The sequence below is a fragment of the Saimiri boliviensis genome, chromosome 13 (assembly GCF_048565385.1).
Source record: "Saimiri boliviensis isolate mSaiBol1 chromosome 13, mSaiBol1.pri, whole genome shotgun sequence".
Taxonomy (NCBI): Eukaryota; Metazoa; Chordata; class Mammalia; order Primates; family Cebidae; genus Saimiri; species Saimiri boliviensis.
Window position 1 is genome coordinate 100,649,725 of NC_133461.1, and position 27,919 is coordinate 100,677,643.

Genomic DNA, 27,919 nt, shown 5'->3' on the forward strand with positions numbered 1-27,919 from the left:
AAATACATCTATATGTTATGGATCTCAAGTAATTATTTCTGGCCCTGAGTACTTCCTCTAACTTTGGATTGTTGTATAAACTTTGACTGGCTAATACGTAACTCAGACTGAACAAACCAGTAACAAGAACCTTGATTTCTCACTCTGCTCCTCCCCAGCCCATCCTACCGCACCTCATTACCATGTTACTAATAACATTCCCATCTATTTAGTTGCTCAGGCAACCTCATAGTCATCTTTGATTTCTCTCTTTTACTCACCACCTCCCACATTTCTTCACAAGCAAGAGATGTGTCGCCTCTGTTCAGAACATGCCCCTAACCTATCCACTTTTTTTTTTTTCTTAAGAGATGAGTTCTCCCTATGTTGTCCTGTCCGGTCTTGAACTCCTGGGCTCAAGCAGTCCTCCCACTTCAGCCTCTCAGGGTGCTAGGCTTACAAGTGTGGGCCACCACACTGGCCAGTCCACTTTTCTTCATCTCCCTGGATACCACCTTGGTCCATGCCATCAGCCTGTCACACCTTGAGGACTATAGCAGCCTCCTGTTGGATCTCTCTGCCTCCAGTCTTGTTCCTAGCTATTCATATTCTTTTACAGTTAATTTTTTATTTTATACTAAAGTAATATGCATGCATTGTCCTAAGATATGAGTTAAAAACAGGATTCCTATGCTTCACCACTTCCCAAAGGAAATTCACAATTCATATTTAAGTGGATAATGGGTCAGACACGGTGGCTCATGCCTGTAATCCCCACACTTTGGGAGGCTGAGGCCAGCAGATCACTTGAGGTCAGGAGTTCAAGACCAGCCTGGCTAACATGGTGAAACCTATGTCTACTAAAAAATACAAAAAATTAGCAGGGCATGGTGGCACATGCCTGTAGTCCCAGCTACTCAGGAGGCTGAGGCAGGAGAATTCTTGAACCTGTAAGGTGGAGGTTTGCAGTGAGCTGAGATGGTACCACTGTACTCCAGCCTGGGTGATAGAGCAAGACTCTGTCTCCAAAAAAAAAAAAAAAAAAAAAAAAAGCTTATTGTATATAGCTTAGAAGGTGAAGCTATTGACTATGGGTTTTGCCATTGCACGATCAGAAAGAAATCCCCAGTGTCTGTAACTGTAGGTCTTTTTATTTGGGCAATTCAGTAACTGTCCTATTCTGGTGTAAGGTATGAGGTATAAATGTAGCTTTTTTCCCCTTAGTATGCTATTAAATAGAGATGCTGTTTGTTACGTATAGGTCACATTTTACTTATTGGTATAAGATTCCATCTTTATTACTAAATCCTTGTTTTTGTGGGGAGGGAATCTCTTTCTAGATTGTATATGCTTTTACATGGGTCTCTGTCTATTCATGTACCAATACCACACTGTATTAATTATGAGTTCTTGATAGTATGTTTTATTACCTGGTAGTTACTCTTGGTTGCTCTTCTTTTTCAGAGTTTTCCTACCTATTCTTTTTGTTTCTTTTTCCATATGGACTTTGGAAACATGAAATTTAAAAATTAATTTAGTGAGAATTTACATGTTTATGAAATAGAGTTTTCTTATCCAAAAGCATGGTATGACTCTCCATTTGTTCGAGTCTGCTTTTGTGCCCTTCAGTGGCTTGTGAAAGTTTTCTGCATATAAGTCTTGTGTATTCCTTGTAATGTTCACTCTTAGAAATGTTATCTTTTTGGACTTATTTTTGTTTGGTTCTGTTCTTGTATTATCTTCTGTATATTTAGTTTCCATGTATCTGAGGTCTCTTTTAATCCAAGTATATTAATGTTTTTCCTGCTGCATAACTTAATTCTCTTATTGCCTATAGCAGTTTGTTAGTCAACAGCCTTGCCTTGTGAGGAATACAACCATAATGCTTGCAAATTGTGATAGTTTTACCTCTTTCTATTCATTTTTATACTCCTAATGTGTTTCTTTTAACTGACTATATTAATGACGGCCCAGTACAGCGATAGGCATGCTGGTTAGCGACCTTCTCTTTATCGCTGATTTTGTGGGGGATTTCTGCGAGTGTTCATTCATTTGGCGTGATAGTTGTTTTTGAGCTGGCATGTGTCTGTGTGTGTGTGTAACTTCTGAGTTTAATACATAAGCTAAAATACAATGTCAATGAGTCAAATATATATGCAATACCATCTTGATTGTGAGGAGCGGAATATTTGTCGTATGAACTGTGTTGCCTTCCTTCCTTTTCAGTGGTCTGACAAGCCCTGTGTGCCTCATTTGCTTCAGAGGGACAGTTACTATGTTTATACTCAGCAAGAGCTTAAAGAGAAGCTGTATCAAGAAATCATATCGTATTTTGACAAAGGCAAAGTGAGTATTGGATTGTTTTTGTACTGGGGGAACAAGGACGTGACTGCAGTATCTCGGTGCAATTCAGATGCTCACCGCTTAGAGTTATCACTGACTACGCAGGTTCAGGGCACCGTCTCCAGCGAGACTGTGCCCTCTTTAGATGCCATCCGCAAGTTTTTAGGGGTCCCCAGTCTCTTCACAGTTCTGGGCCACTGGCTATAAATTTGGGGGGCTCCCACTACCCCCTCAGGCTTCATAGTCTACTAGAACAACCAACAGAGCACAGTTAAGTGCTATATTTAACGATTCCAGCTTCATCAAGAAGGATGTAAACTGGGGCCAGCCAAATGAAGGGACCCATAGGGAACAGCCTGGGAGAGTCCCAAGCACGGGACTTCTGTGTCTTCCCCCCTGAAGTTGGGGCACCTTCCCAGCAAATCAGTGTGTTCCTCAATCAGGAAGCTCACCCAAGCAGTGAGTCCACAGAGTTTTCATTGAAGTTTCTTTTTTTTTTTTGGTAGATATGGAGTCTCACCAGTTGCCCAGGCTGGTCTAGAACCTGGAACTCCTGGGCTCCAGTGATCCTCCTGCCTTGGTGTCCCAGAGTGCCAAGGTTACAGGCATGAGCCACTGTAGGGCTTCATGATACAGACATAATTGATTGAATCTTTAACTACATGATGAACTTGATCTTTAGCCTTCCTTTTGTCCCTGGAGGTCAGGCTGATACCACGTGGCTCACAGCCCTAACCTTCTAGTCACGTAGTTGGTATTTCTGGCATGGTAGCCCCCATCCTGAGACTAGCAGGCCACCATGAGTCACCTCATTAGCATAGATTTGGGTGTGATCCTGGGGTGGTGGCACCAGGAAAAACAAAGACTCTTATTATGTGAGAAATTCTGAGGGTTTAGGAGCCACCTCACTGGAACTCAGGACCAAGACCAGATACATTATTTAATATAGAACAATAACAACTGCTGTTTATTCTCTCCTTGTGTATCCTTGAATTCTGAGATTTCAGAGGGGGACAAATTTTGCAAACAATGACTTTAAAAGATTTAATTTTGAAGTGTTTCACAGTGGCTTGTGGGCTCTGCACACATTCCTTCAGCAGCCAGAAATGATGGAACATAGCACCTTGTGAACAGGAATGAAGCAGGAAGTGACCCAATGCTGTGGGTTGAATAGTATCCGTCTAAGAGACAGCTCATGAAATACCAAAGGGATTAAAAGGCTCAATCTGGACTGCTAGCCTCAGACACTGAGGACACGTGTTGGTCTGTAACTTCCAAGGTTATACATGCTTGGAGGCATTTCCTAAAACTCGCATCTACTAAGTGGGGGAATCAGTGCCCGGCATGTATATGCAGATTGCCAAATTCCACACAACAGTACTGTGAGCTTTTTCCATCCCACAAGCATCGTAACTACACCTACACACACACACACGCCCCCGTACACACGCACAAACACACACGTTTCTGAGTCCCACTGAAGCTTCCTTTCCCCCTCCAACAAGACTTGCATGCTCTCCAAACCTCGGCTGACAATGGGTCCTCTCTACTTTCAAGCGTTGTAGGTGCTTTGCCTGTTAAATGCAGTATTGCTTTTTGGGGGACACATGGTACTTACTCTTAATGTCCTTGCAAACCGAACTACAGAAGCTGCCCCTGGCAAAGCTGCCAATCTACAGTATCTTTATGATGTCATAAAATGAAGGTTTCATTGATCCAAGGGATAAAGCAAGTGAGGAATATTTACCAAAACTCAACCCCCCGACCACTTGATCATTCCCAGTGACTTGCCTGCGGCTTTTGCCGCTGGATCAGTGACTGCCTTGTTCTCCACTTTAACCCTACTTTCCTTTTTCTGAAGATGTGGGAGAAGGCCATCAAACTGAGCAAAGAGTTGGCTGAGACTTACGAAAGCAAAGTATTTGACTACGAGGGCCTTGGCAACCTCCTGGTGAGTCTGGGTCCAAATCTGTTCAGCCTCCAACAGGGTTGCTAAAATTGGTGCTCATGAAAATATTTCTGTAAATCAAAAGGATGAATTGTGTCTTTAACAGTGGGAAAGTAAACTTTGCTTGAAATGAGAATGAAAAAGAAAAGATACAGTGCAAAGGCTACATCAGTATTTCTGCAAATTATTCTTCATGGGAGGCTCAGAACTTCCCTGGAAGTGGAATGGGGTTGCCTTGAAAGTGTAGAATATTGAGTTTCATATAATAGTGACTCACCTTCCACATCCCTCAGAATCTCCGTCTGCAGCTCTCTCTTTCTTCCTGAAGCAATTTTTCTTTCTGTGGACCTTCCATATTCCCAGCCATCAGTAAAGCAAAACAAAAATGAATGCCCAGTGGAAGACAGCTGCCATTCCGAGTGCCCAGTGGAAGGCAGCCACTATTCTGAATGCCCGGTGGAAGGCACCCACTATGCCAAATGCCCGGTGGAAGGAAGCCACCATTCTGAGTGCCCAGTGGAAGGCACCCACCGTTCCAAATGCCTGGTGGAAGGCACCCAGTATTCCAAATGCCCAAGAGAAGGCAGCTACTATTGTAAATGCCTGATGATAGACAGCCACCATTCTGAATACCCAGTGGTGGCAACCACAATATTGCATTCAGTAATTTTTAGTAGAGGAGATAGAAAAGATCAGATCACCCATAGTCATGAAATTATCATTTGTTTGAGGAGCCATGTGTCAAGATAACTTTGTAAAAAGTCTACCACTGTACTATACCAGCCCCTGCTGTCACGTGCAAAAAAACTAACATATTAATATCATCAACTAGGCCAGATGCTGTGGCTAACACCTGTAATCCCAACACTTTGGGAGGTTGAGGCAGATGGATCACCTGAGCCCAGGACTTCCAGACCAGTCTGAGCAACATAATGAGACCCCATCTCTACAAAAAATACAATAAATTAACTTGGTATGGTGGCACGTTCCTCTAGTCCTAGCTAATTTTTGGGAGGCTGAGATGGAGGATCACCTGAGCCTGAGAAGTCAAGGCTACAGTGACCTGTAATCATGCTACTGCACTCCAGCCTGGGCAGCAGAGTGAGATCCTGTCTCAAAAAAAAATTTTTTTTTCATCAACTGAACTGAGCTGAAATACTAGTAATGCAACATGTTACCAGTCTAAGAAAATAGTATTTTGACAGAGCCCGTCACCTAGATAGAAGAGTAACAGCATGCTAAGTATTGTGGGGATGGGGCTCAGGTCATTGCTCAGAGCTTCCCAGGTCTGGCTGGCTATTTTGCTTTCTTTAAGGCCAACCCTGTGAGTCAGAGCTGGGAAGCCCCTCGTCCTCTGCAGAATTAAAGATAGAAGTGGTAGCAAGTACTGAAAAACAGAACATCACCACCACCTTCTGGGCACTTACAATTCACCAGAAAATTTCATCCAAACCACCTGCATGGACTGCACAGTTCTTCTTTTAAAAAGTTATTTATTATTAGAATGTTTTTGAAACAGGGTCTCACTGTCACCCAGGCTGGAGTGCAGTGGTGCAGTCATGGTTGCAGCCTTGAACTCATGGACTCAAGACAACTTTCTGCCTCAGCTGCTGGCTAATTTTAAAATTTTTTGTGAAGATGGGGTCTCACTATGTTGCCCAGGCTGGTCTCAAACTCTTAGCCTCAAGCAGTCCTCCCACCTCTGCCTCCCAAGGTACAAGGATTATAGGTATGAGCCACTGTGCCTGACCTTGGAAGGAAGGTCAGGAGGAAGAATCTTCTTTATCTCCTCCCATGGGTTTCTGGTGAAGTGCAGCCACCTTCTGTGAATCTCAGAATGCACCTTTTAACCTTTCATAGGTCCCGAGCCCAGTTTGAGAAATTGCTCAAGGTTGTGCACTGCCCTGTTACGCAGAAGAATTTGAATGTGCACACACTTCTGTGGAAGTGCATACACCCTCAGGGAATCCCAGCCCTCCAACACCCATTCATGGAACCCAGGTCCATAACCTGTGATCCGAGAACAGAGTCACCCTTTTCCGCCCATAGGGTGTTGTCCAAAGACCTTTCGTTGCCCTGCGTTACATGGGAAACAACAAAACAAAGTCTGACTTTTTCCCCCCCAATCGTGTCCTTACAGCCTCCCCTTGGAATGTCTTGTTTTGTTTTGCAGAAAAAAAGGGCCTCGTTTTATGAGAACATCATTAAGGCAATGAGGCCTCAGCCTGAATACTTTGCTGTTGGATACTATGGACAGGGCTTTCCTTCTTTCCTACGGGTAAGAAACCTGATGGTGGTCTCCCAGGCCATTAGGAGGAGGGAGGAGACTCATTTCTTTTCCAGATGGGCAGCAGTGTGTTAGCAGCTGCCGCCCCGTGTTCTCGCTGTGGGCGGTAGGGGAGGGAAACCACTTTCTGAGCGGCCGGCCTCTTCACCCCACACCCCCGGACACCCCTGGTGTTCTGGCAGGTCTTTTGTGAAATGACTTTTCCCAGGTGCAGTAAAAAAGGGAAAAAACAGAACCATCCCCTGCACTGGTCAGCTGCCACGGGTCACACCCGGGGCGGGGGGGTGGGGGTGGGAAGTGTGGACTGATACATTTTGTTGTTTATTTTGTTCCTAGCCAGAGCTAATTTGAAAGTAGGTATCCCAAGAACCAGACTGCAAGAGTCTCTCAAATTAAAACATTTTATTATAATAATAATGACAACGATGGTATTTTCTTCCATTTCAAAATTGTCTGTAATGCGATATTCATTTTACAGTTTAATAAACAAAAATTCTTATCTGTTACTAAAAGAAAGTTTCTCTTAGAGCTGAGCTTTGCTTAAACATTTATTATCCATCTCCTTTCTCCTAATTTTAAAACAAGTAGTAAAGCAAGCAACTTACATTCCTAAGAATGCCTAATGAAGAGACAGTTTATTCATTCAGTCAGTAAATATTTATTGAGTGTCTACTCTGTGCCAGGCGTAGAGAAGGCATTAAAAATATCTTGGTGATTACAATCAAACATAGTTCCTACCCTCATGGATTTTACAACCTAAATTAATGAGGGGAGATTTTAATCACACATGAATGTAAAATTTAAACGGCCGGGTGCAGTGGGCTGGTCTGTAAGCCCAGCACTTTGGGAGGCTGAGGCAGGCAGAACACTTGAGGTCAGGTATTCAAGATCAGTGTGGACAACATGGTGAAATACTGTCTGTACTTAAAATATAAAAATTAGCCAAGCATGGTGGTACATGCCCTGTAATCCCAGCTACTCAGGAGGCTGAGGCAAGGGAATTGCTTGAACCCAGGAGGAGAAGGATGCATTGAGCAGAGATCACACCACTGTACTCCAGCCTAGGTGACAGAGCTAGACTCCGTCTCAAAAATAAATAAACAAACTGTAACCAAGAAAGATATCCTGTACTATAAGAATCTGTAACCAGGAAGTATTTACCAAAGTGAAATAAAAACTTACCCCTTTACAAAAAAATGTACAGGAATGTTTATAGCAGCAGCTTTAATCATAGTCACCAAAGACTGGATCCAATCCAAGTGTCCCTGATGTGGTGACGGGATGAACAGAATGCTGTGTATCCACACAACAGAATCCTGCAGCAGCCACAGGCAGCAAGCTCCTGAAATGCACAGCTGCAGGCGTGATTCCCACATGCATCTTGTGAGGCGAAAGAAGTCAGACTTAAAAGGCTGCCGACTCTGTGGTTTTACTTATGTGAAATTCTTGCCAAGGCAACACTTCCTATCAGGGCAGAAAATAGATCAGTGGTTGCTGGTCAGGGGGAGGCTGGCTGCAGAAGGGCCTGGGGAAAGTTTCGGTGGCAATGAAACTGTTCTGTATATTGATTGGGCTTGGTTATGTTTGTCAGAACTCACAGAAATTTTACACTCAAAGGGGTCCATTTTACTCTATGTAGATTATGTCTTAATATTATTTATTTATTTGTTGAGACAGTGTCTTACTCTGTCATCCAGGCTGAAGTACAGTGGTGAGATCTCTGCTCGCTGCAACCTCTGCCTTTTGGGTTCAAGCAGTTTTCAAACCTCAACCTTCCAAGTAGCAGGGATTACAGGCGTGCACAACCAGGCCTGGCTAATTTTTGTATTTGATAGAGATGCAGTTTCACCGTGTTGGCTAGGCTGATCTGAAACTCCTGACCTCAGATGATCCACCTGCCTTGGCCTCCCAAAGTTTTGGGATTGCAGGTGTGAGCCACCACACACAGCCTATGTCTTAATTAAAAAAAAAAAAAAAACAATCAGGGCCTGGAATAGTGGCTCACACCTGTAGTCCCAGCTACTCAGGAGGCTAAGGCAGGAGAATCACTTGAGCACAGGAGGTGGAGGTTGCAGTGAGCCGAGACTGTGCCACTGCACTCCAGTCTGTGCTACAGAGCTGGACTCTTGTCTCACAATAAATAAAATAAAACATGAGGAAAGGCTTTCCAGGGAACTTCTGTTTCAGCTGCAATCTGAAAGGTAAGGTTGGAGTGGAGGAGGTAAAGTGAGTAGGAAAAAGGACTGCAGGCAGAGGAAGCAGCAGGTAAGAGCAGGGCAGTGCCTGGGAAGGAAACAGTGCCAGTGCAATAGGCACAAAGAGAGCTGGGCTGCCAGTGGGGAGGCGAAAAGCCCTGGAAGAGCCTGCAAGGCCTTGGGGTTTCCTGGGGTGTTCCGTCTGTATCCTGAGGGCAGTAAGAGCCACCACAGATTTTTCGTGTTGGAAAGGTCATCTGGCTTTGGTCTCCATGGTCATCCATGGAAAATGGACAGAAGGTGCTTGAGAATAAACCGCTAAGAGACCATTGCACATGTTCAGAAAAAAGATGACAGGCTAGACTTGGGAAGTGGGGGTGGTGGCTTTAGAGAGAAGCGGAAAGACTCGAGCAGTGGAGATGAAGTCACTGCATCTGATGATTGATGGGCTGCGTGGGTGAGGAAGCGAGAGGTGCCGAGAATGATTTCTGGGCTTCTGTCCTGCGTCATTGGAGGGGGTAGTTGAACCCCCATTTACTGGGACAGCACGACCAGAAAAGGCCAGAGTCATGGAGGAGAGAATGAATTTATTCCTTGAGTAATTATTTATTAAACTCCTACCATATACTTGGCTCTAATACAGGCATGGGAGCGAGTCAAAACAAACCAAAATCTTGAAATTATCAAGCTTGGAGTGATCAAAAAATGAGATCAATCAATCAACTATTTAGTATGTCAGATGGCCTGGAGCACTGTTCAGTAAGTATCGTGGAGAAGAGGTCTTAGGGACGGTGACTAGAGAGGCAGGTGTTGGGGATGGAGTTGCAGTTTTAAATAGAGTAAACAAGAAAGACTTCCAAAAGAAAATGACATTTAAAAAAAAAAAAAAAAAAAAAACAGAAAAGAAGTTAAAGAGTAAGCCATGCAGCTCTCAAGAGGATGAGCAAGGGTCCCAGACCTGGAGAATAGCAGGTCCCAAAGCTGTGAGGCTGGAGTAGTGTGTACAAGAGGGTGCACAGGAGAATGGGGCCGATGGCTGTGGCTACCAGATAGCAGAGGGCCTCCCAGGGCTTTCTAATGTATTTGCCAAAGTTTGGTATTGCACATACTCAAGGGGAGGTAGAGTTGGAACATCCAAAAGGCGCAAGTCCACCATTAGCTGTATAGATCTGGAACTCAAATGAAGTTACAGACAGGAGGTAAAAGTTGGTGAGTTACTTAGATGTAGTTAAAATTACCATGGATGGGGATGAAATGGATCAGGCAGAGGAAAGACAATAAAGAGTGGAAGGTCTGGAGCCAAGCATAGCGACTCATGCCTATAATGCCAGCACTTTATTAGGCCAAGACAGGAGGCTCACTTGAGCCCAGGAGTTTGAGACCAGCGGTTCAAGACCACCCTGGTCATCATAGCATGACCCGATCTCTAAAAAAAATTTTTTTAATGAGCCAGGCATGGTAGCATGTGCCTGTGGTCCTAGCTACTCAGTAGACTGAGGCAGGAAGATTGCTCGAGGATTGGAATTAGAAGCTGCAGTGAGTTGTGATCAAGCCACTGGATGATAGAGTGATATATCCTGTCTCAAGAAAACAAAAATTAAAAAATAGAAAAACTATAGCCTCTAAATGCATCAGGGTCTAGTGTTAGCTCTAGTTTAATCCAGGTCAACATAAGAGAACGGGTACCCCAGCTGTACTTGTTACATATGCCTGTGTGTTGCATGAAATCAGGAAATGTGACCCCAGAGACAGCCGTGGTTCCATGAAATCAAGAACACCAGACTTTCAACTGGAAAGCATTCTAGTCTAAATCACCTCCTGAGTGAGTGTGTGATTTTGGTCAATCACGTAATCTGTGAGTCTTGATTTTCTGATCTGTAATTTAGAAAAATAATGCCTATATCACAGGAAAGTGTTGAGAATTAAATAGCATATAGGAGTGCTTATTAAACTGTTAGATTATAGCCATTAACATACCTCAAAGTGTACTATAGAATATAAAATCGTTAGGAGTGATGTAACCTCAGTTGCCCTTCCATTCTATGGGATATTTCTCCAAAATCAGAATATATAAAATTAGATCGTCTCTTTCCAACCCAATGAGATCTCATTATCGCCTTTGTTTCCATCATGGGTACCAGTGTTCTTCCTACTCCAAGACCAGTGACTTTTTTTTTTTTTTTTAAGAGATGGGGTCTTGCTCTGTCATCCAGGCTAGAATGCAGTGGTGTAATCACAGCTCCCTTCAGACTTGACGTCCTAGGCTCAGGCAGTTATCCTGCCTCAGCCTCCTGAGTAGGTGGGCTAACAGGCATGCCCCACTCTTCACAGCTAATGTTTTTAGTTTTTCTTAAATATAGGGTTTCTCTGTGTTACCTAGGCTCAAGACCAGTGATCTTTGAATTAGCGTCAACTCTCCTGTCTGCCTTCTCTTCTCCCAACACCCAAGAGGCAAACGCTGTTACTTTTCCCTCTCCTGCTGTTACTTTTCCTTCTCCTGCTCCGTTCAGCCTGTGAGCCTTCAGTTGGGCATGGATTCCACTGTTGGCTTGCATTGTCTACACTTCTTTCGTCATGCGGCTGCCGCCTTCCAGAACCTCCAGTGAACATGCCTTTGAGACTTTGAAACCCCTGTGTGCTATGCAAGACCATTCATAGTGTGGCTCATTCTTCCAGTCCAAGTTCATCTCTTCTCCTGGAACTCTGATCTTTCTGCCCCTGGGCCTTCCCCTTCCCACATACCCACCTGGTCCTTCTCACCCCTTACCTTTCCTCATCTCATTCATCTGTCTTATGTCCATCTAAGGCCCATGATTCCCTTGAAGCTTTCTCCTTCCAGCTGAGCTAATTCTTGCTGACCTGCTTCTCTGATTCCTTTGACAGTTACCGTCTGCATCATACAACTAGCGTTTTATTATCCTCTGATCCTTTGCCCACCTTGTTTCATCTGAATGATAGAATTTCAACAGGCTTAAGTCCCATAGAGTTTTCCTAGCTTGGAAAGTGTTACCATGTATTCCAAAAGATCCAGCAGTCTTTACTCACGTCATTCAGTGTTTGCCTGGAAAGTGTAATTGCCTTCACGATACTTACACTATCATGTTTACTTATTTATTTACTTGCCTGTTTTTTATTCTCTCCTCTAGCAGGTAAGTTCTGTGAGAGGAGAATCACCATTATATTCCTATTTTCCAGCTGATCTTCTGTTTGCTCAATAAATATTTGTTATATGAACGGACAAGTGATTTTCAAAGACATTTTAGAAGACAACCTGGGCCCAAGTCTTGGTTAAAAATGAAGCATGTGTGTGCCACCCATCCAAACTACTCATTTCATACGTGGCTGTGTTTGCACTTGCCCAGACAGCCACAGCTGTGAGACAAATTACTCCCATTCCTGGGGCCTAGGAAATTTCTTTGGGAAAAAAAAATTGATTAAACAGATTAAATTTACAGTTTCGAGTGCAGAAAATAGTATTTAATGCAGTGATTTCTATCAGACTTTCTGGATTGGCTGGAGACTGTGGTCCATTGCTCCTGTTCTCTGTGACTCTGTCTGTGCCAGAAGACACTTAGGTAGTGCTGTTCAAGTGCTGGTCCACAAACTGTTCCTGGATCATCATGAGATCGTTAAGGAGTTCCTCAGTGTAAATTAATGCACTTCCTTCCTTCCTTAGGAAGATACTTTGTTTTGCCATGAAAATATCAGCGTGCCTGGTCATGCCATTGATTTAAACGAGGGCACAAGTTCCTTATTTCCTTGCAGATGGATCCTGACTGTTTACAGACTGGCCATGGTCCTTGTACCACACTGGAAGAAGCACTGGCCTAAGTATTTTTCATGCCTATGATTTAACTTCTGAAATAAACCACAGCTCTTGTAAGATATGACGGTTACTGCTGGGCATGGACTAGATATTCAATGAGAACTCGATGGCGTGGACTGAACTTTGGCTAGGGAGTGCCATGTCTCCCTCAGAACCCAGAACGCCAGTTGCCTCTTCATTCTTCTTATTTAATGACTTCCCTTGCTGTCTCTCTCCTGCAGAATAAAATCTTCATCTACCGGGGAAAGGAATATGAGAGGCGAGAGGACTTCAGCCTGAGGTTGCTAACCCAGTTTCCCAATGCGGAGAAGATGACCAGTACCACGCCTCCTGGGGAAGACATAAAGTCCTCTCCCAAGCAGTGTATCCTTCCTGTGGGGAATACGGCTCTGAGGCTCTTACGGCTCTGCACAGCCCCAGCTAAGCCAGTGAAGATAGGTGCTACAGTCCCATCCTCTCAAACTCTCTGATGCTGGTTCCCATTCCATGTATAATCCTTGGGACCCTAGTAGTGTTAGCTGGTGGTGATGACATAGCAAAAGAAGAGCTAATAGACAAATGATGGATATGAAATATACTTCCTAGCCAGATGGCGAGCTTAAGTGGAACAGAGACTTCCTATTCTGAATTCTGGATTCTGTTGCAGACTTTGAAACAGTATCTCTGCACTGGTGGGTTGAGGTGCTAAGACTTTCTAAGACTCCATCGTTAAATCAAACCAGGTGCCGTTACCCTCGAGCAGGTATTGAAGCCTAAGTTAACCACTTACCACTTGTGTGATGTTGAATTTTAACCTCTCTTATCTTCAGATTCTCCACCTGTGAAAAGAGAATAAATAATATCCCTCTTGCAGAGTTGTTGTATTAGAGATAACATATTAAAAATACCTAGCACAGTACCCAGCTGTGGCACAGGGTAAACAGATGGAATCCAAAGATAAAAGCAATTCCTGTTGCCTGGGCTCGGAGTCTGGTAATTTCAGAGAAATGCTTGTCCCAATAAATTGTTTAAATTCACTTCTAAGCACCTATTTCCTGATATTGCATTGACGTCTATTTCCTTGTGGCAAAGGTGTTGATGTCTGACCAAAAAACAAATAAATAGATAATAAGAAGAAGGGTCCTAGGATTAATTGTAATCATTGACTAAGACATTTTGGTGATACATAAAGGAACTCCATTTTCAATAGAGTCCTGGCATTTGGCTCAAAGGGAGTGATTGGTGCTGGTGGCATTTCTGGCTGTGAACCAGGAGGAACAGGGGCCTTTGCTGTCTGACATCTTGGTGGCCCTAGCCCTTCTCCTTTCCTTAACGAGCTCCTCAGACATGCAGTGCTTCACCGTAAAGCCAGTGATGAGCTTGCCGCCCAGCTACAAGGATAAACCAGTTCCAGAGCAGATCTTAAAGTAATTGGTTTTTTATTAAAAGAAAAAAAAAAAAAAATCCTTGTCTAGGCACAGTGGGTCACATCTGTAATCTCAACATTTTCCAAGGCTGAGGGAGGAGTTTTGCTTGAAGCCAGGAATTTGAGACCAGCCTGGGTAATAAAGTGGGACTCTGTCTCTGCAAAAAAGAGAAAAGTTGGTTTCTCTCTCACACTTGTTTGGAGTATATCAAAACCAAAGCCTTATATTTGTTACAGTTTGCAAGACCTACTGTCTTTTCTACTTTGAGTGTAAGATAAAAGCTTGGTAATTCACAGGGATGTGGGGTTTTGTTTTTTTAGGCAGAGGAAATTCAGGAACTTCTCTCCTAGCTTTCATATTCCTGAGCATTTGTTTTCACCCAGAACCATCACGGAGGAGTGGCTGGTCCCCAGTGATGGAGGGCCTTATTTCCTCTGTTGAAAAGCTGAATGCTAATAGGGTTGATAGAACTCTTATAAAACTGTACAAATGAGATGACAAACATAAGTATAAGTGCATACACGTTTTTGCAGGCAGAGTCTGGCTCTATCACCCAGGCTGGTGTGCAGTGGCATGATCTTGGCTCACCGCAGCCTCTGCCTCCCAGATTCAAGCAGTTCTCCTGCTTCAGCCTCCTGAGTAGCTGGGACTACAGGCATGCCCCACCACGCCCAGATAATTTTTTGTATTTTAGTTGAGACAGGGTTTTACCATGTTGCCCAGGCTGGTCTCATACTCCTGAGCTCAGGCAATCCACCTGCTAAGAAACAGGATCTTGCTGTAACCTAGGCTGGGATGCAGTGACGTGATCATGGCTTACCTCAACCTCAAAACTCCTGGGCTCAAGAGACCTCCCTCTTCAACCTTCTGAGTAGCTGGGACATGATGTGCCATGACGCCTGACGTGTGTGTGTGCGTGCGTGCGTGTGTGCATGCGTGTGATCTTGCTGTGCTGCCCAGAGTAGCTGGTCTCAAACTCCTGAATTCAAGCAATGCCTCCCACCTCTGCCTCCCAAAGTGGTAGGATTATGGACATGAGCCACCACACCTGGCCACGGCCACGTATACCTTTTAAAACCATGTGCTTTCACTGGGGTCTGTTGGGGAGTGGGGAATAGGGGAGGGATCGTGTGGGGTGGGGAGATTGGGGAGGGATAGCATTGGGAGAAAACCTAATGTAGGTGATGGCAGGTGGAGGCAGCAAACCACCATGGCATGTGTATACCTACATAACAGTCTTTCAAGATCTGCACATGTGCCCCAGAACTTAAAGTATAATAAAAAATATACAAATAAATAAATCAATAAAATTGTGTGCTTTGACTTTGGGAGGCTGAGGCAGGTGGATCACTTGCAGTCAGGAGTTCAAGACCAGCCTAGCCTACATGGTGAAACAGGATCTCTATTAAAAAATACAAAAAAATGAGCCAAACATGGTGGTACATGCCTGTAATCCCAGCTACTTGGGAGGCTGAGGTAGGAGAATCACTTGAACCCAGAAAGCACAGGCTTCAGTGAGCCAAGATGGCACCAGTGCTCTCCAGCCTGTGCGGCAGAGTAAGACTCCAACTCAAAATAAATAAATAAATAAAAATATAATAAGATTGTGTGCTGTGAAATAAATTCCTAAATAATATAAAAGTAAGACATGAAATCAAATCAGATTGTGCGCTTTCTCAGGCCGTCATATGGAGGCACTATTGATTGTGAGACAGCTTAGCGGGGAACACTCAGACCCGGCAGATGTGTTATAGGTTTTGTTGAAGTCAAATCCAGGAGTGGTTATTCTGAGAGAGAAAATACAGCTTTGCTGTGTCCTTCTGCAGCTACTACAGAGCCAATGAAGTGCAGCAGTTCAGGTACTCCCGGCCATTCCGGAAAGGAGAGAAGGATCCAGACAATGAATTTGCTGTGAGTTCACCCCTTTTGTCCATTAAGAGGTAAAACTGCCATCCCAAGTGGTCTTCCACCTACCTAACCAGCTTCCCTAGGAAAAACGATAGCATCCCTGGGAACAGGGGCTTCCCCTGCTAATTACCTAGCCAGCCACCTGTCATCTCCATGGAAAATGCTGGTGCAGGAGTCCAGAATCTGGACTCTTCCTGGGGCTGCTTCTCCTAATGACCTTGGGCAAGTCGCCCCTGTCTGGACCTCACATTTCCCTCTGTAGGGTGAGAAGTCCCAAGTAGATGATCCCTTTCAGCCTTACACATCCAGAGTACTTGGATTTTATGAGAAAATTTGGCTCATTCCCTACGAGGCATTTGGGAATAGAATCTCGCTTAATTGAAACAGGGAGTTTTGCTGTTTTCCCTGGGAATTGACCAACAGTCTATGTTTTCCTCCTGGGAATTGACCAGTATTTCACGTTTTCCTTCTTGCCACCAGACGATGTGGATTGAACGGACCACATATACGACTGCATATACCTTTCCTGGGATTCTCAAATGGTTTGAAGTCAAACAGATTTCAACAGTGAGTCATTTGAAATCGGCACTTAGAAAAAAACTTTCTGTCTCCAGATATAATCACAGGCTTTGTTGAATTCCCACTGCCGTTCACACCAGCTTGGCCAGACGACTCTGGCCAACTTTGTTTTTCAAAAGAGAAATAAAAGGCATGCTTGTATAGCAGAGCTCCTTTGTAACACTGATGTGACAACACCAGCCCTAAAGGTCACTCACAGTGAATGGCTCTTTTATGTCCAGAGGAGTGGTGTCTGCTCAGCGATCCAGCTGGCACCCAGAAACATTTTTGGAATGCCGCTTTGGAGTTTCCAGTCAATTACATCTTCCCTCCCAGAGCCTTTTCTTTTATTCTCAGTTAATCATGTCACCAAACACCCTAGACTCCTCCCTCTTCACCTTTCCCAAAAGCCACTCATTTTACCTGTTTAGTGTTTATTAAATCTACTTTGTTTCCTACCTCCTCAGTGGCCTCCCTGCGAGGCATAGCCTTCTCAGGTCCAGTTTCCTCACGGCCTCACTGCCTCATTGGGAATTCCATTAAGGAAACCTTGCCATTTCATCCACTGTCATGCTTAACGCCCTTCCACGGCCCAAGTACCTGGAGTATAAAGTCCGTCCTCCTTAGCACATGCACATACAGCCTAACTCTTCCGTGTCATCTCCTAGGCAATCTGTTGCAACCATGATGCTCATCCCATGCTAATAACAGTCCTCTGTGACATTGGATAATTTTCTCTGCCTGAAACACACTCTTGCAATTTCTGCACCTAATTAACTCCCGTCAAGGTACCACTTTCTCAGTGAATCCATCTCTGGAACACCCAAGTTGGGTGACCTGCCCTTAGTCTGTACCCTGTGGCACCCTGGTCATGTTTCTGACCTACCACGTTTACATGTCCTGAGATCCTGCTAACACCATCAGCTCCTCCAAACCATGAAGTACATGCACCTTAATCACTTTTGTATATATGGTGCATAGCATGGCCCTTAGCCTAAAACAAGAAGTTCAATAAGTGTTTCCTGAACAAATAGGAATTGAAGTTTGATGTGTTATAAGTCATGGCTAGGTACAATGGCTCATGCCTGTAATCCCTGAACTTTATGAGATCAAGGTGGGAGGATCACTTGAGCTCAAGAGTTGGAGACCACCCTGGGCAACATAGCAAGACCTCCACCTCTACGAAAAGAAAAGCTGGGTGCAGTGCCATGTGCCCGTCACCCTAGCTACTTGTGAGGCTGAGGCAGGACGATGGCTTGAGCCCAGGAGTTGGAGGCTGCAGTGAGCTATGAATATTTTCACTACTGCACCACAGCCTGGTCAACTGAGGAGACCCTGTCTCTAAAAGAAAAAAAAATTTTTTTTGCTATTATGCCTCAGGTATGAATATGATTTTTGGATGGAGACTTTGGGATTCAAGTCTGGAATAGGAGGTCATGTTGGCTGATAATGGGTAAAATGAAGAAGGAGATAATTTTTTTTGAAACCTTATTTTGAAGGCATTTCCATAGGAAGAGCTCTCTGAATCTGTACTTTGTCTTACTTTCTTTTCATCCAAAATTCAGCCTGTAGATTCTAATACATCCTATTACTTCTGACTTCCAATAACCATGGAGTTCATACTAATATTGTGTATGGTCTGTATGCATGGCCTCCAAGATCACTTACCTCCTTTCATTGAGGAAGCATCAAACGTTTTGTCACTGGACAAGCTTGGTGGTGCAGAAGTGACTCAGAACTGATATCCCACTATTCTGTTGTCATTGATCTTCCCAAAGGTCTCCAAGGAAGCATTGCCTAAGAAACGATTCTTACTACAGGTCCAATTCTTTTCTTTCCAAATTTTCTGTAGACATTTTGTCCAAGGAATAATTATTACCATAGTTCCCATTTTTAAGTCATCATTCTACTTGGTAAGGTGATTTTAAATACCTTATTTTGCATCTTACCACAATTCTAAAAAATTGTGGTGTCCTTATAAGGTGGTGGTCCCCAACCTTCTTGGCACAGGGACTGCTTTCTTGGAAGATGGTTTTTCCATGGACCTGGGGTGAGAAAGTGGAGGGTGTTGGGGGATAGGGGATGCTTTTGGAATGATTCAAGCATATTACGTTTATTGTGTACTTTATTTCTGTTATTATTTTATTGTAATATGTAATGAAATAATTATGCAACTCACCATAATGTGGAATCAGTGGGAGCCCTGATCTTGTTTTCCTGCAACTAGACAGGCCCATCTGGGGGTGATAGGAGACAGTGACAGATCATCAGGCATTAGATTCTCATAAGGAGCATTGCAACCTAGATCCCTTGCATGCACAGTTCACCATAGAGTTTGCGCTTCCATGAGAATCTAATGCTGCCACTGATCAGACAGCAGGCGGAGCTCAGGTGGTAATGAGAGTGATGAGGAACAGCTGTAAATACACATGAAGCTTCCCTCACTCACCTGCTGCTCACCTCCTGTTTCCTAACAGGCCACAGACTGATGCTGGTCCATGGCCTGGTGTTTGGGGATCCCTGTTATAAACATAACCTTGATAAGCAAATCTTCCCTTTTCTATAGCTTGTGGGTATTTTATACCTCTTTAAGGGAAGAGTTAAACCTTTTCAGTCTTTCCTTGGAGCTGATAAGTGTCCTTGTTCTCCCATGCGCTCTGTCACCCAGGAGGAGATCAGTCCTCTGGAGAATGCCATCGAAACCATGGAGCTGACCAATGAGAGGATCAGCAACTGTGTTCAGCAGCACGCCTGGGACCGGTCCCTCTCTGTGCATCCCCTCTCCATGTTGCTCAGTGGCATCGTGGACCCGGCTGTCATGGGGGGCTTCTCCAACTATGAAAAGGTTCGCTTGGTCCCAGAACCCCCTAAGGATTCACAGACCTGGGTGTCTTTGTGCCTCCCTCTGTGCCATTTGCCACTGACAGATTCGTTTCCTACAGCTCCTCTAAGAGATGTTCACTTTCCCTTCTGGCAAGTAAAGTCAACGAAATGATAGTCCCTGACCTCTTAGAGACTATCAGCAACCTAGCTGGTAGAGAACATTGCGTAGTAAAACATCCCAGGGGAGGGGGAGAAATCCAATATACATCTGGCCAATGCACCTGTTAGTCTGTCTCTCCTGAGTGGTTTAAAGCTAATGGGTGGACCTCAGAACCCAGGACGCACTGGAAATGAAGCAGCATCTCTGGGGATGGCAGAGCCGTAGTCTCTTCAGAATTAGCTTCTAGGGGCCGGGCGCAGTGGCTTACACTAGTAATCCCACCACTTTCCAGTCAGGCAGATCATGAGGTCAAGAGATCTAGACCATCCTGGCTAACATGGTGAAACCCCTCTCTACTAAAAAAATACAAAAATTAGCTGGGCGTGGTCACGTGCGCCTGTAGTCCCACCTACTCGGGAGGCTGAGGCAAGAGAATTGCTTGAACCCAGGAGGAGATTGCAGTGAGCCGAGATTGTGCCACTGTACTCCAGCCTGGCACCTGGTGACAGAACAAGACTCTGTCTCCAAAAAAAAAAAATCAGCTTCTAGGGGCTGGGCACAGCAGTGGTTCATACCTGTAATCCCTGCACTTAGGGAGGCCAAGGCAGTTAGATCACTTGAGGTCAGGAACTTGAGGCCAAGCTAGCCAATATGGTGAAACGGTATCTCTACTAAACTGATAGAGGCAGAATCTTTCATTGCTGTGGTATGTTTTCAGTAGCTAAATATTTTTTGAATATAAACTTTTTAGATATAAATCCATGTTTGGCAAGGAGACCTTTATAGAGCTGCCTGGAGAGTGGGTAGAAATTAAAGCAGCCAGAGGGGAATGGCAAACAGCATTAACTGGGTGGTGCTTTTGTGTCTGTGTGTATATCTGTGTGTGTGTGTGTGTGTGTGTGTGTGTGTGTGTGTGTGTGTGTCTGTGTGTGTGTCTTCTTGGAAGAGCAGGGCTTTGAACTCAGTTGCTCCCCGAACCCAATGCTTCCCATTGGCCACTGTGTGCTCTTGGCAGCATGCTTCACCTCTCTGAGCTGCAAAGTGGGAAGAATGCCTGACTTGGCCAGGCACGGTGGCTCACACCTGTCATCCTACCACTTCGGGAGGCCAAGGTGGGAGGATCACCTGAGGCCAAGAGTCCAAGACCAGCCTGGCCAACTCGGCAAAGCCCTGTCTCGAATAAAAATAACAAAAAATTAGCTGGATATGATGGCGAGTGCCTGTAATCTCAAGAGGCTGAGGCACGAGAATTGTTGAAACTGGGAGTCGGAGGCTGCAGTGAGCCAAGATAGCGCCACTGAACTCCAGCCTGGGTGGCAGAACACCACTTCATCTAAAAAAAAAAAAAAAAGAAAGAAAAATGCCTGACTCGCAAGGTAGATCACAGGATGGACTGGAAGATTAAGGGAGACGTCCTTTATAAAAGGAGCATCAGACAGTGCTTGGCATAGAGTTGAGGCTTTGCCAATCTTGGTTTTCTTCCTGCCTCCTCCTGCCTACTTGGAGCAGATGGTATAATTTGAATGCTTTTCATAGGTGGTGACTCTGTCCTCTGTGGCTGCCACTGTGATCATCTTTCTTACCCTTTTTCCCAGCCTTTCAGCCTTCTCTAACCTTACTATACTCAGCAGCTGGGAAGGACTCCACACCAGACAGAAATTCTGATTTGTCCATGTTAGGTGCCATAGTAATATCCAGTGTTACAGTGACAGTCAATATAAAAATAGGATCTAATATTTTAAAAATATTTAAATATTTCAAATATTTAATATATTAATATTTTTAAATAAAAGTAATTTTTGCATACTGTAGTGCTTTCAGTGTGTACTTTTTGTATGTAGTCTTTGGTACTAATCTTCATGTGTTTTTTCCAAGTATTAATTTTTACAGAATGCCCCCATCACAGATTTAGATATGCCAGTATCTGTGAATAATACATAATTTCATATGAAGTTTTTCCAGTGTGACAGTGTTCTAATTAAAATGAACAAAAAGCAAGGATATATAAATAAATAAATACGTTTCAGGACCTTTGGCTTAAAATACTAAGGTATTCATTCAATTAATATGTATGACTGCACGTTTCTAAACGTAAGAAAAAGGTCAGCTCGCTAATCACCATGACGTATTGCAGTCAATTGGGAAGCCCATCATTATATATTTGATGTAGGTAAATATTCTAAACCAGCTCTTTATTCATCGTCAAAGTGATAAGAACACAGAAGCTGTGTGCTGTAATTCATCACCCTTTCTGTTCTGAGGCACAGCTCTGCTAGAAAAATGAATTTCAGGGCACTCTGCTCCAATGTTTCCTGATCTAACCAATACTTGGAAAATTTCCATGGATTTTATCATTTATCAAAAAACAATGATTATAACTTTCAAAAATTTCAAGTGCTTGTACTTGAAAGGTAAAAGTCAAGACTCAAGTAAATAGTCCTTTTTCATTTATACAAACAGTTCCTCTAAATACAACTCTGGCTAGAATGAGCTGTTTTGCTAATGCATGATATTATCATGCTTATTTCTGTCATCATTGTTTCCTATATATTCAGATTCTCTGTTTCATTAGTTTGTTAGGGCTGCTGTAACAAAGTCCTCCAAACTGGGTAGCTTAAAACAACAAATTTCTTATTTCACTTTTCCACAAGGTCCAAAATCAAGGTGGTCACGGTGTTGATTCCCTCTGAGGGATTTGTGGGAGAACATTTCATGTCTCTCTTCCTGGCTTCTCGTGTCTTCTTAGTGGTCCACGGCTTGAGGATGTGCCATACAGCCTGTCAGTGGCCATGCTCTTGCATCTCTTCACATGGTGTTCTCCTAATGTTTGGACTTGTGTCTCCGAATTTCCCCGTTTTATAAGGACACCAGTCATATGGGCTTAGGGCCCCACCCTACTCCAGTATGTATGACCTCCTTTTAACTAATTAAATCTGCAACAACCCTACATCCACATAGGGGCACATTCTGAGGTACCAGGGGATAAGACTTCAACATAGGAATTTGGGAGGGATATAATTCAACCCATAATGTCTGGCCACAAAGTAGACTTTGCACATATTTTGTTTGCCACCAAAATAGGCCATTCACTTCGTAAGTCTGTCCTGTTGTTCCAGGAGCTCTTGGTTTTATATAGTGGGCCAGTGGGAGGGGCGGGTGTTGGCTTTCACGGCGGTAAAGCAGAAGACTGAAGGGGAATCTGAAGGCTGGTCTTTGAAAGCACTTCCAGAAATGAACGTTAAGGTCTGAGAAGAAAACATGTCACTCCTATTTTGGACCCTGTTGGAAACGTTTACTGCAAGCTTGTATTTCTCTTTCCTAATAAATTATCTCTTTAAAACAGTACCCTAGGTAAGGCCTGTGTTTGGAATTCAAGTTTTGGGTTTTATTTACCTGTTACAGGGACTTTGCTGGGGGGTCATGAGTGTTTACTGACGAGCATGGTGCTGATATGTAATAATAAGGGCAACAAGCATTTAATATTTTTGAAACGTCTTCATATGTATATCTCATTTTGTTTCTAAAATAGCATTTGGGATAGGTGATGAGTAAGAAAGTACAGGTATTAATCTTCACTTAATATAGGGAAAAAAACATGATATAGCCAATATCACAGGAAGAGAGGAAAAACTCATTTCCATCTCCTGCTTGTTAAATTTTACTCTTTCCTTTATAATATCTATGCACTTAATTTAATGATTAGCCTTGAGATACTGTCATTTGGCCTTTGCTTTGTTCTTTGGGAGAGTTCTTTTAATGAATGACATTTCGATTTGTTGATGTCGATGATTTGATGAGCGCCTGTGTGTGGTGGGGTGGTGACTGCCGAGAATGTAGTGTGCTAAGAATTAGCTACTTTAAGGAAAGATCACACAATAGCACACACTTTTTTGCATTGCCCGACATGGTTATAAGAGCTATCCCAGGAAAGGAATGCATTTTTAGTTAGACACACCTGGTTCTTCAGCACAGGAGACATGTTTCACCCTTCCAGGCTTTCCTGCACAGATAGGAATGTGTCCTAATTAACGCTTGTATATGCTCTGCCTTTAGGCTTTTTTTACGGAAAAGTACTTGCAGGAACATCCTGAAGACCAGGAGAAAGTTGAGCTGCTAAAGCAACTCATAGCATTACAGGTACAGGACGGCTTTCCTCTACACTCCTGGGGAGGCGACCATATGGGACACCCAGTATTCTCCAGGGCTTAAGTCAGCAAGCCCACTCACGGTTACTTTGCTTTCTTTAACCCTTATGGAACCACAGCCTATCTATGTATTTGTTTGCTTGGCAGACAGTTAAGCTGCCCAGGGTTGACGGAGGCTTCTTAAAACTGAGATGAAAGTTCATCAGTTGGGGCTGGGCTCTGTGGCTCATACCTGTAATCCCAGCACTTTGGGAGGCCAAGGTGGGTGGATCACCTGAGGTCAGGAGTTCCAGACCAGCCTGGCCAACATGGTGAAACCCTGTCACTACTAAAAATACAAAATTAGCCAGGCATGATGGTGCATGCCTGAATCCCAGTCATACAGGAGGCCGAGGCAGGAGAGTCATTTCAACCTGGGAGGAGGAGGTTGCAGTGAGCCGAGACTGCGCAACTGCACTCCAGCCTGGGCGACAGAGCGAGACTCCCATCTCAAAAAAAGAAAAAAAAAAAAAGTGCATCATTTGGTTTCCTGGCATGTGTTTCCAACTAAGATAGGCTGGCCTCATTTTTTTCTCTCATGACTTCAGGGGGCAGTGGCAGAAAAAATGACTATCAAATTGGGTCTGAGACTTAAACCTATCAGTTGTCCATCCATGGAAGTGCCCCAGGGCTCTGTTAGATTTGCCTCATCCAGCAGCCCTTCCCCAGTTTAGGGCCAACCTATATTATTGGTGTGCACATTTTCCCACATCATTGACCAAAGTCCATCCAGGCCACAAGCCCTACACTGAGAAGTGGCCTTCCCATAGCCCAGCACTAAGTCTACCAGTTTGCCTGTCCACCGCCTCCCTCCCTTCCCCAACCACATCAAAACGATTCCTCTTCTCAAAGTACATTTCCCTCCTTGTTTGGCCTTCTTTCCAGATGCCCCTGCTCACAGAAGGGATCCGCATCCATGGGGAGAAGCTGACAGAGCAGCTCAAGCCGCTGCACGAGCGGTTGTCTTCTTGCTTCCGAGAACTCAAGGAGAAAGTAGAAAGGCGCTATGGGGTTATAACACTGGTAAGCATGATCTAAGTGGCCGCCATGCTTTTTTCTAGTCTCCTTGACCTTTTATGATACCGATTCGTTTTTCAGATGCCAAATGAGTTGTGATAGCTCAGGTATGACATGGAAATACTGGGACTGGTGGGAGACAGCATGTTTCCCTTTGGTGACCTTGAACAGTCCTTGTGCTGGACAGAGGTTCTCCAACTTGAACAACCATTAGAACCACCCAGAGTGCTTATGAAAATACAGATGGCTGAGCCATAACCCCAGAGTTTTTGATTCCTCAGATCTCAGGGTGGGGCCCAAGTATTTGCAATTCTGAGAAGTTCTTGGGAGATATTGATGCCACTGGTCTGGGGACAACACTTTGAGAACCACTATACTAGAAATCAAAACCACTCTACTGGAAATTAGGGTTGCAGTGGCTCTCGCCTGTAATCCCAGCACAAAGGGGCCAAGCCGGGCTGGTCACTTGAGACCAGGAGTTTGAGACCAGTCTTGCCAACATGGTGAAACCCTGTCCCTACTAAAAATACAAAAAAATAGCTGGACATGGTGGTAGGCACCTGTAGTCCCAGCTACTTAGGAGGCTGCAGCAGGAGAATCACTTGTACCCGGAAGGTGGAGGTTACATTGAGCCAAGATTACACCATTGCACTCCATCCTGGGCAAGAGAGTGAGACTGTGTCTCAAAACAAAACAAAACAAAAAAACCCCAAGTTTTTCTGAATCCCAGACACTGGTTATTCTTGGCCTGTCTGGCCAAATTCTTCTATTTTTTCCTAATCTTAGGAATAGTATCTATTTTGATGAAAAGTGTACAGTTTTCACTCCTCTGAAGGGAAGAAGCAATTATGAATTACATTTCATATGCATGTAGCTGCTTTCCTAATTGTTTTTGACAAGCTCCTCACAACTACAATTTTCTTTTCTCCTCCTGAGCAGTTGAGTGAATAGTGCAGGTACTAACCTTTTCTCTCCAGTGGGTGAAGGTGCAATACATTCTAGCTTTACTTATCTGCAATTTTTTCTTTGAATTCATCCTGTTCTCTTTAATGGTCTTATTGTTTTTGTTTTCTTTTTATTTTTGAGACAGGGTCTCTCTTTGTCACTCAGGCTGAAGTGCAGTGGCACAATCATGGCTCACTGCAGCCTTGACTTCCAGACTCAAGCCATCCTCCCACCTCAGCCTCCTGAGTGGCTAGGACTACAGGTGTGCTCCACACCCAGCTAATTTTTAAAAATTTTTTGTAGAGATAGGGTCTTGCTATGTTGCCCAGGCTGACCTTGAACTCCTGGACTCAAGTGATCCTCCTGCCTCAGCCTCCAAAAATGCTGAGATTACAGATGTGAGCCAGTATGCCCAGCCCTGTAATGGTCTTATTCTTAAACCCTTGACTGTAATATTATTTCCTGAAACAAAGCTCTGTGTTTCTTTTCATGTTCTTTTCTCCCTGTTTGCTGTCTGCCCACCTTCAGTACCGTTTCCTCCAGGGCATCTTTTGACCGTCTCTTTCAGCTGTCGCAGTGCTCAGTCCTGCCTTCTTCCTAAGACTGTGCCTCCTAACGTTCTGCTACTCAAGGGTTTCTTCTAGCTCGTTTCTCTTTTGCACACACATTCCTAGACAGCAAAGACTGTGTCTTCAATTTAATGAACTTAGTCATTGTTAGAACTAGGCCAGTATTAGTGAGTCAGTTTCATATGGTGGCATCTGGGGATAATCCTACTGGTGACATTTCTAGAGAACGTAGGATTCACCAGGTTAAGCTGCACGTCTACGGTGTCAATCTAAAAATTTTCTCTTACCTCAATATTGCATGTTTTAAAAAGCTGACAGAAGCTGACCTGGGGAAGCAGACAAAGGTTTTGCTATTTATTGGAGAGTCTAAGGAACATCTTAATTTCCTCCTTTCTCATGTAGGTGGCAGAAAATTATGACAACTTTGTCTCTAGTCTTAGAATCTGAGAGGTTTAACCTAAGTTGTACCCACAGCTAACAATATCAATATCTGCAGTATTAAACAATACAGGCAGCACAGGCACCAACCTGTCAGAATTGAGTGCCAGCCAATAAAGATGGTACTGTTTAGCCACAAGCAAACAGGGCAGCTGTGCCAGTTCATAGGGGCTGAATTCCAGGCCCACTAACTTTTTGGAGTTGTGTATTTTCAGCCACCCAACTTGACGGAGAGGAAGCAAAGCCGCACAGGGTCTATTGTGCTCCCCTACATCATGTCTTCCACTCTGCGGAGGTTGTCCATCACCTCAGTCACTTCCTCTGTGGTTTCCACCTCTTCAAACTCATCTGACAATGCTCCTTCCAGACCGGGATCTGATGGGTAATGGTTTGATCTTTCAGCTGCAGGGAGGGTGGGGTAATGCCTTACTAATGTTTGCCTTTAGCCACACATAACCCCACTTAAGAAAAATAGCCTTTGGGTCATTCCCATTGTTTCCCTAATGAGGAATGTCAGGATTAGCAGAATAATAACAGTTAGTAAAAATGAAGAATGACAAAAAAAAAAAACCCATAATCTCACCACACTATTACATACCTATAGTCATTACCTATTTTTTTCATCGTTTCCATTTTAAAAAATAAATGTTTACATTTATTTTATGAATCGGTTTTATAATCACATGATATGAAATTCTGAAAGTACCAAAGGATATATAACAACAAATCTCCTTTTAATCCCAGACTTCCCACTACAGTAGAGCCCCTGCAGTAGCCCACCCCCCACAGCCAAATGATGCTTGCATTCGGGTTCTTGGTACCCCATGGCAGCTATGTATAGGTTCACAGGCATCGCCTAACTGTATGTTCTTCCCCACACTTTTTTTATATGAATGGTAGAATTTACTTTGCTTTTTTCATTTGCTATTATATCGTGAAACTCATTCCATTTCAGAACATAAAAAGCCCCCTCTTTATCTTTCTGTAACTATATATCTCATTGTATGTATGTGGCATGATACAGGTAGAGTATTCCTCATCCACAATGCTTGGGACCAGAAGTGTTTTGGATTTCGTTTGTTTTAGGATTTTTGGATATTGGCATAACACCAGTTCAGCATCCCTAATCCCAAAACCCCAAACCTGAAATGTTCCAGTAAACATTTCTTTATAGTGTCATGTCAGCATTTAAATGCTTCCCATTTTGGAGCGTTTTGGATTTTGGGATTAGAGATGTTCAGCCTGTATATTCTACCAGTGCCTACTGGTCATGTAGTTGGTTTCAGTCCATTACTGTCACTTCAGCGTGACAGTGAATAATCTTAAACACAAG

The 27,919-nt window shown here is 43.8% G+C and overlaps 1 protein-coding gene across 2 annotated transcripts in view; it reads left to right on the plus strand.

Annotated features, from left to right (window-relative positions):
* The window catches only part of DOCK5 (dedicator of cytokinesis 5), a 224,933-nt gene that overhangs the window by 187,354 nt on the left and 9,660 nt on the right, over positions 1–27,919 (plus strand). For both annotated transcript variants that reach the window (XM_074384078.1, XM_074384079.1), the window contains 11 exons: positions 2,206–2,325; positions 4,184–4,273; positions 6,444–6,548; positions 12,800–12,941; positions 13,903–13,984; positions 15,811–15,895; positions 16,373–16,459; positions 19,119–19,295; positions 23,487–23,570; positions 24,503–24,640; positions 26,802–26,968. In XM_074384078.1, the coding sequence (XP_074240179.1) occupies positions 2,206–2,325; positions 4,184–4,273; positions 6,444–6,548; positions 12,800–12,941; positions 13,903–13,984; positions 15,811–15,895; positions 16,373–16,459; positions 19,119–19,295; positions 23,487–23,570; positions 24,503–24,640; positions 26,802–26,968 (1,277 nt within the window). The remainder of the gene's footprint in view (positions 1–2,205; positions 2,326–4,183; positions 4,274–6,443; positions 6,549–12,799; positions 12,942–13,902; positions 13,985–15,810; positions 15,896–16,372; positions 16,460–19,118; positions 19,296–23,486; positions 23,571–24,502; positions 24,641–26,801; positions 26,969–27,919) is intronic.